Here is a 13,213-nt window from a genome sequence, read left to right as displayed (position 1 = left end):
TGGTCGCATCTAAGGAGTTATGCTAAATGGCTCAATGTCCAAGTTGAAACCAGTAACGAGCAGTGTCCCTCAAGGGTCTGTACTGGGACCAATACTATTTAATATCTTCACCAATGACATAGAGGGATTGTGTGCACCCTCAGCAAGTTTGCAGATTATAACAAGCCCAGTGGTGCAGTTGATTCACTGGAGGGGAGGGATGCCATCCAGAGGGACCTTGGCAGGCTCAAGGTGTGGGCTAGCGTGAACCTCATAAAGTTCAACAACATCAGGTGCACCTGGGTCAGAGCAATCCCCAATATCAATACAGGCTGAAGGACGAAAGGATGGAGAGCAGCCCTGCCGAGGACAACTTGCGGGTACTGGTGGATGAAAAATTGGACACAAGCCAGCAATGCACACTCACAGCCCAGAAAGCCAACTGCACCCTGGGCTGCATCAAAAGCAGCGAGGCCAACATATCGAGGGAGGGGATTCTCCCCCTCTACTCTCCTGAGATTCCACCTGGAGTAAAATGTCCAGCTCTGGGGCCCACGGCACAAGACAGACATGGACCTGTTGGAGCAGGTCCAGAAGAGGGCCACAAAAATTGTCAGAGGGCTGAAACAGGCTTTTCTTATGGAGAAGGCTGGGGTTCAGCCTGGAGAAGAGAAGGCTCCAGGGAGATCTTATTGCAGCCTTTCAATATATAAAGGGGGCTTACAAGAAAGACAGAGAAAGACTTCGTACCAGGGCCTGTAGTGACAGGACAAAGGGCAATGGTTTTCAACTGGAAGAGGGTAAGTTTAGACTAGACACAAGGAAGAAATTTTTTTTTAACGAGGGTGATGAGACACTGGCACAGTCTGCACAGAGACATTGTGGATGCCCCATTCCTGGAAGTGTTCACAGTCAGGTTGAATGGGTCTTTGAGAGGCTTGATCTAGTAAAAGATGTCCCTGCCCACCACAAGTGGGTTGGACTAAATGATCTTCAGAGGTCCCTTCCAACCCAAACCATTCTACGATTCTATGACTCTACAATTAGACAGTGATATGTGATAAGCACAGTGGCAGAACCATCTAAACCTAGCTGGAGAGTTTCTTTCTGCTATAGACAAGGATGTTCCTCAAAGAAAAAAAAAAAATGGTTTCCTTTAAGCAACGAGAACCTTATGAGTTGTCAAAACCTGTGTATGGAGTGATGTAACTTCCACGTAATTCACAAGAGGCAGTAGGGACACAGGGGTCTGGGTTTTTTCACAGCTACAGGTAGAATATTTTGCGACCTATTGACCAAAAAGAATCACGCAGCTTTATCACTGCTTGATCTTGTCTGTCTGGGTATAGGCATTCTCGGAAATGGCTGAGTTGACAGGAAAGCAAACAGCAGTCATCTCCTGGAAATTATGAATGTGTCAGAGAAGTAGCCTAGATAAAGCCCTTTCTTGTAGCTGGTCTAGTGTTTCCTACTGGCTTCAGAACCCAACCATGGAGTAACCACAAAAACATCACTCAAAAGCCACAATTTGTGATGCAGCAACAGTCAAATAATCTGCCAGCAAGGTTCCAACCTCCAAGAATATAAACTGAAAATTAGTAAATGTGAAGGCACAACCAGTCACAAGGGTCAAATGCTCCCCAGGAGAACAAATGCATTTCTGCACAGATACTCTCTGTAATCACCTGCTTACTCTCTATCCCATCTTAATAATTGTTTTTACCATTGCTGTTAACATACCTACTTGTCTTAATAGCTCTGTAGTCTCAGATCTTGCAGGTGGGTGCATGGGCATGGTATTCTTATATTTAAAAAAATACCATAGGCTTGCTTCAATAGCAAAACCAGCCAGTTTTACTGTTACACTGCCAACATGCTTGTTCCAACAAGATGTTAATGCATGTATCTCCCCACAAAATACTGGCGCAAAACCACATCCTCTGAGCCAACACAAAGATATGCGTTTTTAACTCTGCAGTGATCAAAACAAGTTATACTGAGCTAAGCAGCTGCCTATTAGGCCCCACCTGTACCTGTCTTGTGTTCAAACTGCAACTCTATCAGAGTATGCCTATGTCATCCTTTATACAGAAGACCATCCTGTCCTTAATAAATAACTCCTTACTACTCGCGTTAATAAGACTGTATGTCCTGACCATCCTTCTGACACCATTAAGTGCGTGCAGACAGTTCAGCTGTCAGCCACATCATCCACGAAGCCCAAGCCAACCAACGCTTTAGCAAAGCTTTCACGTAAGGCATGCACAGTGCCTGTCTATGCCTGACTCCATCACTCGTGCTACTGAGCTTCAACAGAATAACCAGCAGTTTGACTGTACCAAAGCCAAGCTCCTGGCTCCCAAGTCACTGAAGTGAACGCCACAGCTCAGGAGAAACACTGCAATTAAACTGTTCTGTAAATGAGAGATGAAGTGGACATGCCTCTGCAGCGACAGGACAGGCTGTGCCATCAATACAGAAAGTTTCCTACTAAGGCAGGGAATGTCATGGTGATACAACATCTCTGACAGACTGGCTGTAGCCAAGTGAACAAAGTCTTAAGAAAATTATGACATGACATCTTACATCTGCGGAAGCCCCCACTTGACCTAGAATACTAAACTATTACTGGAAGCTCTTCATACATCTGGAAGCCATCACAAAGAACGCAGTGCTTGCCAAAAGCATCCCAATAAACTCCATTTTGTGTGGGCAACAAGTTTGAATTATTCCATCTGTGACCCAAGAAATGAAAGAGAGTTGTAGAGTGTATACAATTACTGACACTTTTTTTGCCCATCTGCCCTTTCACCACTCAGAGAGCAGTAAATTATTGGCCTTTGGCACCTGAAAGAAGTGGCTCCCAGAACCATGATCTCCATGGGTAGCCAGGAACCACAGCTGGCCAGGAAGGATTTGTCTCATGGTAGTTTTACTTAAACGCTAGGGAACGTCCCTGGCACTAGACATCAATCATGCATGCTTTTATTTTATTAAACCTGTGCCTGGTTTAACCACTCAGTCTCCCAAATGATTCCAGCATTCAGATCAGCTGTTAGTATCAGCTAGGAATCATTTTTAATAAACAGTTTCCATCTAACCACCCTGCTTGAGGGAATAAGAGAGTTTAATAGCATAGATGTGGTCAGACCGTTCCAGTGGGCCTTAGGACCACAGAACAGCTCAAGGCACTGCTCAGCTAACCAGTGTAAATGTAGCTTATACATCAGTCATGTAAATGCCGAAGTCTGAAACCCCACAGCTTTACCAATGCCATCTGGAAAGAATTTTTACAAAATGATAGGCTGTAAAAGGAGAATATCACACAAGTACCTCTGGGAAGCTTATTTTCAGATCCGGGAGGCCTAAGAAAATGGAATTAAATCTAAGCCAGATTATCCATCTACTTCCCAGGACCTGTTTGTTTCAATGTTCCAAATAAATGAAAGAACTGTCATAGGGTACAGCATATATCTGGATTAATTAAAAAAAACATTACCACTGTCTGCAAACCTGGCCTTACACTAGGGATTTTGTTTTGCTGAATAAAATTGGAGCAAAGGAATTTCTAAAAGTGAATCAATATGAAGAATTAGCTTTATTGTTCATGGGAGCCAGTCAAAGAGTGCTAAGACATGCTGCAGGCAAGCCACACGCAAATCACAGAATCATTTAGGTTGGAAGAGACCTTTAAAATCATTGAGTCCAACCGTTAACCCAGCACTGCCAAGCCCACCACTAACCCACGGCCCCGAGCGCCACATCTTTAAGTCTTTTAAACACCCCCAGGGACGGTGCCTCCCCCCCCTCCCTGGGCAGCCTGTCCCAGTGCTGGACACCCTTTCGGTGAAGAAATGTTTCCCAGTCTCCAACCTAAACCTGCCCTGGTGCAACCTGAGGCCGTTCCCCCTTGTCCTGTCGCTTGTGACCTGGGAGCAGACACTGACCCCCCCTGGCTGCAGCCCCCTCCCAGGCAGCTGTAGGGAGCGATCGGGTCCCCCCTGAGCCCCCTCCTCTCCAGGCTGACCCCCCAGCCCCCCCCATCAGACTGGTGCCCCAGCCCCTGCCCCAGCCCCCTGCCCGGCTCTGGACACGCTCTGGCCCCACAAGCTCTGTCTGGGAGTGAGGGGCCAGAACGGACCCCAGGGCTCGAGGGGCGGCCACACCAGTGCTCAGCCCTGCTGGCCACGATGTCGCTGACAAGCCAGAATGCCACTGGCCTTCTTTGGCAACCTGGGCACACTGCTGGCTCACGTTCAAGGGTAGTCAATATACCTCACTTGGCTACCATGGTAAGATTTGCATGAGGTACCTTAGAAATCTCAGCCAACTGTCAAAGTCTAGCTGGCTACACTAGCATCTCTTTATGATTAAGAGAGAAACTGTCACTTCCAGAGCGTAGGCTTCCGAAGAAAATGAAAACCCCATCCCTGTTCCCTTTGCAGACAATGGAAAGAGCATGTAGAGCTTAGAATCCAATTAGTCTGACTTCTGTAGCTCCATCGTGAGGTTGAGGTTTTATACCCAGCAGCTCCGCCACTGACATGAAACTTGGTTTGGTCGGATCAGTTTCCCTATGTGTGTAGATGGCTTGCACTGACATACCAGAAAGGGTGGCACGTCTGTGGGAGCATGTATGGCCCAGAAACACCTCAGCCAGTACGGAAACAGAGCAAAATATTTATTACACTATTAGTAAAATAAAACTCTGTCCTCTAACTCACAGATGAGCTGGAGCCCTCACTGTTTCCTAAATCAAAGGCTGTTTCCTACTGTGTTGTTGTTTCAAATACACTAATTGCTAATTAACTACAGTTTAGCAAAAGAGACTATAAATTCTAAATCTAAATACTTCAGAAACAGATCTTCTGGAACATAATCATGACCAGGACCTAAACATTTACTTTTAGGCCTAAGATTATCTAGGTTCATGTTTAAAATTGATTTAAGGATTATTTACACCATTTACATTATCTCAAATTAGAAACAAATTCTTGGAACAATTAAATTACAAGTAAAATGACAAAGAAATAAAAAGCTCTTTTAAGATTATTATGACAACATCTAATCCAAACATTACATGTAATGGAAATATTTTGGAAAAAAACCACGCTATATCAATAAGCACAACAGTGAAACTGCTTTAAAAATAAACTATGTGTACACAATGTATTTTATACAGCCCCAACAAACTAGCAAGTGGTCTGCTGAAACTAATATTTTTAACACATGAGAGCACTTTAAAAAAAATAATCAAGGGAAAACAGTAAAACCACTGTGTTTCATGTTTTAGAAAATAAATAGGTCATCCTTGCTGTTCTTCTGATGGGGAACTGAAGTGTCCCTTCAAGGAGGCAAACAAACTAAAACTGCACAAAATCCTTTAGCCGCCTAAAACCTAGACATGCTATTTTAAATTATTTAGACTGTCTTAAGACTGCTTAGGTTATACAGTGTATATTACCAAACCCCCTCCCCTCCAAACTCCACACAAACTACAACCACCACAGCCAGTGGACTTCAGAAGAAAGCACTAGATTAACAAGCAACAGAAAATTCCTGTTTTGTTTAACTCTTACTTGTTGTGGGAAACAGGTCCGTACAGAATGCTCTGTGTATCCAAAAGAAGGCCCCTCAAACACAGCTGTTGGAAGTTTTAGAACTTCTTTCAAAAACTGATCAAACTTTGTAAATATCATAAGTCCATTTGAATCTGATATTTGAGAGAAAATATCTGTAAGAAAATATAATAAAAACCCTACAGTAAATACATGCTTACTACAGAAAAAATATTATTTCAATCCATTTCAACTGCAAGAAAGTTTTTTGTTTTATTCTGACAATTTCTTACCACTTGCTATCAAGATATAATTTATAAATGAATATATTTGAACATGCCACAATATAAATCTTCCTGTTTCCTCTATCCCATCTCATCCAGTCTTGAAAAAAGATTCTGCCAGTGCATTAACTGTAACAGCAAGAAAGCAGAAGCTAAGAGTCATTATAAAACTTAGAGAACATTACATCTTCAAGTTTATGCCTTCAAAATAAACCTACATAAAATCCTCTGAGAAATCTCCTAGAATTAAAAAAGTTGTAAGAATCACAAAGTCAAAACTGGCAAAACTCCTGGTAAATCTGGTGCACGTCAATGGCATGTTAAATTTAAATAACACAGCATTAGAAGAGAGCAGTCAGAAACTGGGGTGCAACGCCCTCCACCAAGGCTAAAACTCACCAGCCGTGCAGCTGAGTGGATGGGGAAGAAGAAATCTGATCTAATTTTTTATTAGAGATTCTGTGTACACTGAAGAGCTAGAAAAGGAACTTTCACTTGCAATGAGATGAGGTATGCTTTTTATTTAGCTACGTGGGGCTAAAGATGTTTCCAAAACCAAAAAGAAGATCAAGCAAGATGTTCAGCAATCTTGAGTATCTACGGAAAAGGAAAGGGAGGGAGGGTGGTCCCAGGCAGTGGCAGGGAAGAGGGTAGTTTTGCATGGATTTTCACTCCCAATGTAAAATACCCAGCTGTGGGTACGTGGATGATATCACAGAATGTTTTAAAGTGGGAATGGACATTAAGGACCCATTAAGTCCCACCACTCCCCCGCCATGGGCAGGGCCCCCTCCCCCCAGCCCAGGCTGCCCCCAGCCCCGTCCAGCCTGGCCTTGAGCCCTGCCAGGGATGGGGCACCCACAGCTGCTCTGGGCAGCCTGGGCCAGCGCCTCGCCGCCCTCACAGGGAAGAATTTCTGCCTCATCTCTCATCTCCATCTCCCCTCTCTCATGTAAAGCCATTCCCCCGTGTGCCATCGCCACCTGCCCTTGCCCAAAGCCCCTCCCCAGCTTTCTTGCCGGCCCCTTTAGGCACTGGCAGGTGCTCTAAGGTCTCCCCGCAGCCTTCTCCTCCCCAGGCTGAGCCACCCCAGCTCTCCCACAGCAGAGCTGCTCCAGCCCCTGAGCATCTCCCTGGCCTCCTCTGGCCCCGCTCCAGCAGCTCTGTGCCAGGAAGGATGTCTCCTGAGCCTCCTGCTCTGGAGTCCCTCTACCCCCTTACTGCACGAAGCTCAACTCCTCCAGCCGTTCCACATGACCAACCCAATGCTCCCAGCTCTCAAGTCTCAGAAAAGGTAAAAATATAGGAGAGATGTGTAGATAGCATTATAAGAAAATGATGTCATATAAAATATTAGGGACAGCTGCACACAGAAAAAGCAGAACTGTCCTGAGATCAAAAGCCTCTTTGGAAAAAACAAATCTCTCGAACAGCAAAACTAGGTCTCTGATATACTTGCAGAGTCAGATTACTCTATAAAGGAAGATTTCTCTAATAAGAGCACTAATGTTAGTAAGACCTAAAATTTTCCAAGATGTGACAGAGACCAGAATTCTTCACTAACACAGAATCATCTATTAGGTTGTTTAAGACACCATCAGCAATTAAACATCAAAAAGGATATGTTGACAGAAAATAACCTTAAGTGATCAAAACTACGACCGTTAAAATAAGACTATTTCAGAAAGGCATATTTCTAGTAAACTGGAGAAATTATACCAGCCTCCTGAATGAACGAGCTTATGAAGAAGCCTACGATATCCGAGTTAAGGGTAATAAAGCCATCACTGGCTGAACAGACAAGCTTGAAGCTCTGAAACTCTTGTTGAATAATCTTATAAGCCATATTAGGAGAAATGGTGGAAAAGAGAAAAAAACAAAAAAGAAAAAAAAACAAAAAGAGAAATGGGGGGTTGGGGGAATGATGTATTTCAGAAAATTACGACAAGCAGAAAAATTATATTTAATCTGAAAATTAAATGTGAAAGAAAGTCAGAATCAAAATGCACACAAATGAAAACTATGGGAACAACTAAAACTAATTAGAGTGCCAAACTTCCAGAATCCTAATCCATTCTAGATCAGAATCACTCCAGAACTGGCACATGGCACAAAACCTGAAAGTCTAGTAATAGATCTGTCAAGGTGGGACTAGTAGAACATGACTGGAATATAACAGCACTTGTATTTAAAAAAGGACGGAAATCTTCTGGGCATATTAATCTGAACTGAACAGTTCACCAGATTTAAATGATTTTAAAAGAGAAAGTAATTAAAGCTATGGAAATAAATTGAAAATGAGATAAAATGAAGATGATATATCAAGGGTAAATTAAAAAAAAAAAAAACCAAACACACCAACAAAAAAACCCACCAAACTCCACTAACCTATATCTTGCAGTCATAGAAAAGTGGGTTTATAGTCAAAGCTCAACTCACTTAGTGGGGAACTTCCACATGGGAAATTACCAGTGAAATTGGAAAGGAAAGATTAGTAGGACATAATTATACAGTCATCTACCCTTTTCAAGGGCAGCAAATTAACCTCAAATAGAAAACCTCAAGCAAAGCAGAGGCTAACAGTGTAATTTCCCAAGAGCTCACCTCAGGGTCACAGTATGTGAGTGCCAACAATTTCCTGATGACAAGGTATTATACTTCACTTCTCATAACATTTCAGCTCAACGCTACTATGCTATAAACTTTTTCTTTCCAACTAGAGAGAATAAAAAATTTAGAACTACAAAACCCGCTGCTCAGTCCCCGAAATGCCAATAGAAAAATGGTACTTGTGCAACTCACTATTTCCTTTTTTTCAAATGCTTGCAGTAGAACTTTTACATTAAGAACAGAGCTCATAATATCTATTAAACCTGTTCAACAACTCCCTCAAAAGGCTCTTTGCAGTTGCTTATAACTGCCAAAATTGACTGCATTCTCCAATCAAGACATTCGCCTGATGCTTTGTGCAGTTTAAGCTGAAGGCTCTACCGTTTCTCCAATGAAGTTAAAAACAAAACAACAAAAACCTGGCATCCTTATTATCCTGGTATCCTGCATGTCTCATGTCTCACAATTCCTATGAAGTTGTCAATTTTTCATCATACAAATTCATAAAATATTTGTTAAATACTAGCTTTAATATCAGTAAAAGCCAAGAAAATAAAATTGAGAGGTGAATTGGTTTGACTCTCGCTTTTGTTGTGTGTGTGCAGGTTTTTTTTGACATTAATCCCAAGTATGTATTCAGGTCAAAAGGACAATCCAAAGAAACACATGTCAGTCAGCCCCACTTCAGTTCCTAGGAAAATCATGGAGCAAACCTTCTTGGTGCACATTCCTGCATAAGGACAAGGTGACTGGGACCCATCAGTATGGATCTACCGAGGCCAAATCACGCCTGACCAGCTCGGTTGTCTTCTGTGATAAAATGACTGAATTTGGAGGTATCATTCACCTCAACTCGAGCAAGGCTTTTTACTTTTTATTTGCCCACCACATTCCAGTATCCAACCAGAGCCGGTTGGATGATCAGGCTTGCAGGGTAGTGGATAGTGGGTCAAACTCTACGTGAAGGCCAATAACAAGTGGACTAATACCGGAATCTGTGCTGGGACATGTCCTGATCAACATGTCCATCAATGATCTGGGAGAGGTGCCAGGCTGCACTCTTGCCAAGTTTGCAGATGACGCCAAACTGGGAGGACCAGGTGAGACAGCCTTTAGGACAAGTGCTGCCATCCAGTAGGACCTAGACCAGCTGGAGGAATAGGCCGGCAGGAACAGTATGAAATTCAAAAAGGACAAATGTCCTGCCCGTGAGAAGGAAGACACTGGCAGCAATCCTGGCTGGGGAGAAGCTCTGGTGGAAAAGTCCTTGTGGATTTTGAGGTCACAAGCTGAACAAGTGCCAGCTGCACGCTCTGGCAGCAAAGACAGACAACACCATCTTGGGCTGTATGAACACGAGCTCAGCTAGTAGAGCAAAGCGATTATCCCCCTCGGCTCAACACTTTTTAGACCTCTTCTAGGTACTGCATCCAGTCTTGGGACCCCCCTAGAATTAGAGAATTGTTGAGAGTATGAAAGACACAGACTATGGAAGACAAACTAAAGTGAGCTCTGCAGAGGGCTACAAGGCTGATCAGCATGCTGGAGCACTTACTCCATGAAGACAGGCTGAGGAAACAGCAATTGCTCAGCCTGGAGTAGATAAGACACTGAGAAGACCTAGTAACACCACCCAAACACCTACAAGGAGATTACGAAGATGCTTTTAGAGGAAAATTCAGTGATTAGAGTTTCAGAGCTAGATATCAGAGAGCTTGTAAGTCTGGGACAGACACTTGAGAGACCAGAGGATCCAAGAAGCTCCAAGGAACAGCTACCAGATAGATGAGCATCTAAGACCAGTCACTGGAGGGATCCATACTGTACAGGCATATGCATATAGATACATATTTATACCACCAACAGGCTTTCATCCTTATCAGGCAAAGCCGGGGGGTGGGGGGGGGATAACAGAACCAGGTCATTGGTGCTGTTTGTGTTCACATGGTTATTTTCTGCCTGTGTTAACCTGTGTGGCTGCATATGCATGTTCCTACCGGGAATGCACACCTACCCTCACCACTGGCAGACTGTGGACACAGCCCTGCAGCTGCTTTACCTCTATCAGATCAGCAGATGTTGTGGCAACTCCTGACATTTGTTATAAGTTAATGATATGTAAGAAAGCTTGTATAAAATCATGCACTGAGCTTGTTAATTTTGAATAGATGAGCTACAACAAGCCACATACTATTACTACTACTACTACTTTGGTTCACTAATTAGGACCAAAACAAGTAACTCCTCTTTCACCCCCACTCCTCCAAAAAACCAAAATACCCTCTCCCCAAAATCAAAACCCTGCAATCAGGCTAATTCAACTACAGCAGATTAACTTTCAGGAACTTTGTTATGTAAAACCTAGTAATTAGCATACATTATTGTATGAATTTTTAGGGTGAACTTCAGTAAGCACTGAAAGCTTATCAGAGCCAGATGGTGAGAGGAAAAAAGGCGCTAGTGAGGCAAGGGAGCCATGAAGTACCACACAGGTAGAGCCAGTCACTAGAGAAGTCAGCCAGCCCTTAAAACGAGCAGGATGGAGTCTTGATTTACTTGAAGTTCTGTTTGCAATTTACTTGCAGAAATGACATGGAAGGAAGCACTAATTACTTCACAATGAATCTACTTGAATGCCAAAATAAAGTCAGCAGAATCCACAAAATCTGACATTTTTTTAAATGGCATTTCTTGGGCTTAGAAGGCCACAACAAAAATCACAAAGTTTATAGCAGTAAGCTGGGTTTACAACTCCTACCTTGCACACCATATAAAGGAACTCCTTTGCAAGGAGTAAGGTGTTAGAGGAAATAATCTTTTCCGGAGACAGCAAAGTGGTAACATTGAACAACTCCCATGTCATACGTGTTGCCAGACACTGTATGGACTGGAAAACACTCCATTTGTTCATATTTTCAGAATTTAAAAAAGCCCATACATATGCAAGTACAGAGACCAAGTTACTATCATTCATATAAATTATGAGATGAGGAAAAAACCAATTTACAACTTCCATGATTTCCAGAAAGCCTTGCGTTCCAGCCGAGTCAGAGCTGACAGCCTGCTTAGGGCAGAGGCAGTGCAGGAATAGGGCTGGAATCAGGGAAACAAGAAAACTGGAAACAATTTCAGTGATGAAATGGGTCAGTAATCAGAGACACAGGTGGGAAAGACAGAAAAGGGGAAAAAAAAACAGGACAGCATATTCATAACAATCAGAAGAAGAAATAAAGAATATGAGAACAGCTGAGGCAGATCAGATCAACAGTCTGTTTATCCCAACAGCAGATGGCTCAGGCAAGCACGTTCCCCATAATATTCCTCTACTCGCTGAGAGTATCTTTGCATTCAGCAGCTCCTGATGAACTTGCCTTCAGTGAAATTGGTTCAAGGAGTAATCGAGTGGCTAAAATATTTGATACCGACAACATCCTCTGTTAAAGTTTAAAGTAGTATTGCTTTTTGTTGCTTCAGTCGGCTAATTTCAGTTACAGTCCTTTAGAGTTCTTGTATTGGAAGGGGCAGAACAGCTGTTTTCTATTCACCACTAACACATGGCTCATGGTTTTATAAACCTCTATTCTTTCACCGCCATTTTTCTTTACAGGTTGAAGAATCCTGCTCTATCTAGTTGTTCAGCAGAATTTTGGAGTTTTTGATCATGGGTCAGTCTACATGACACCAGACCTGCTGGCAACAGACAGGGTACACCTGTCTTAAAGGAGGAAAAGGATCTGTGCACAGGAGTTAGCAGGGCTCACGGAAAGAGCTATAAACTAGATTTGAAGGGGGAAAGGGATAAACCCAGGCTGGCTAGAGATAAGCCTGGGGGCAGCATGTCCATGTTTGAAGGACAGTGTGCTAGCGAGGTCATTTGGTCTGCTGTCTTGGGGGAGGTAGGGGATGGAGGTCCATGCGGCAGCGAAGATCCAAGGTAACTGATGTATTTGAAACCACAAAAGCACCTGAGAACAATCACACAGGGCTTCTCCCCACAAAACAGTGGCAGGATTTGGTCAACAGCTGGCTGAATACGAGCCAGCAGTGTGCCCAGGTGGCCAAGGTGGCCAACAGCATCCTGGCTTGTGTCAGGGATGTCATGGCCAGCAGGGCCGGGACCGTCCCCCTGCGCTGGGCACCAGTGCAGCCGCCCCTCGAGCCCTGGGGTCCGTTCTGGCCCCTCACTCCCAGAGAGAGCTTGGGGGGCCGGAGTGTGTCCAGAGCCGGGCAGGGGGCTGGGGCACCAGTCTGATGGGGGGGCTGGGGGGTCAGCCTGGAGAGGAGGGGGCTCAGGGGGGACCCGATCGCTCCCTACAGCTGCCTGGGAGGGGGCTGCAGCCAGGGGGGTCGGTCTCTGCTCCCAGGTCACAAGCGACAGGACAAGGGGAAACGGCCTCAGGTTGCACCAGGGCAGGTTTAGGTTGGAGACTGGGAAACATTTCTTCACCGAAAGGAGGTGAGGGAGTCACTGTCCCTGGGGGTGTTTAAAAGACTTAAAGATGTGGCGCTCGGGGCCATGGCTTAGTGGTGGGCTTGGCAGTGCTGGGTTAACAGTTGGACTCTATCTTAAAGGTCTTTCCAACTGAAACCATTCTATGATTCTTCATACAGAAGGCTTTCTCTACCTTTGATGATATTCTCAGAAAAGAAGAAACACCAATCTGTTGTTATTCTCAGAAAAGATGTATTGGAACTGGAAAGAGCAGACTACCAGATGGGGGTTACTTGGAGTAGCACTTCAAAGCACAAAGAAACCATGGATTTATACAGTGCCTTTACGTC

The 13,213-nt window shown here is 43.9% G+C and overlaps 1 protein-coding gene across 21 annotated transcripts in view; it reads right to left on the bottom strand.

Annotated features, from left to right (window-relative positions):
• DTNB (dystrobrevin beta) overlaps positions 1–13,213 on the bottom strand; it is a 214,912-nt gene that overhangs the window by 168,935 nt on the left and 32,764 nt on the right. For 14 of the 21 annotated variants that reach the window (XM_037391264.1, XM_037391269.1, XM_037391263.1 and 11 more), the window contains one exon: positions 5,553–5,713. In XM_037391264.1, coding sequence (XP_037247161.1) covers positions 5,553–5,713 — 161 coding nt within the window. The remainder of the gene's footprint in view (positions 1–5,552; positions 5,714–13,213) is intronic. The other 7 variants (XM_037391270.1, XM_037391267.1, XM_037391274.1 and 4 more) reach the window with 2 other exon arrangements.

Source organism: Falco rusticolus, chromosome 6 (assembly GCF_015220075.1).
Source record: "Falco rusticolus isolate bFalRus1 chromosome 6, bFalRus1.pri, whole genome shotgun sequence".
Classification (NCBI taxonomy): domain Eukaryota; kingdom Metazoa; phylum Chordata; class Aves; order Falconiformes; family Falconidae; genus Falco; species Falco rusticolus.
This window is presented reverse-complemented; position numbering and strand designations above follow the sequence as displayed.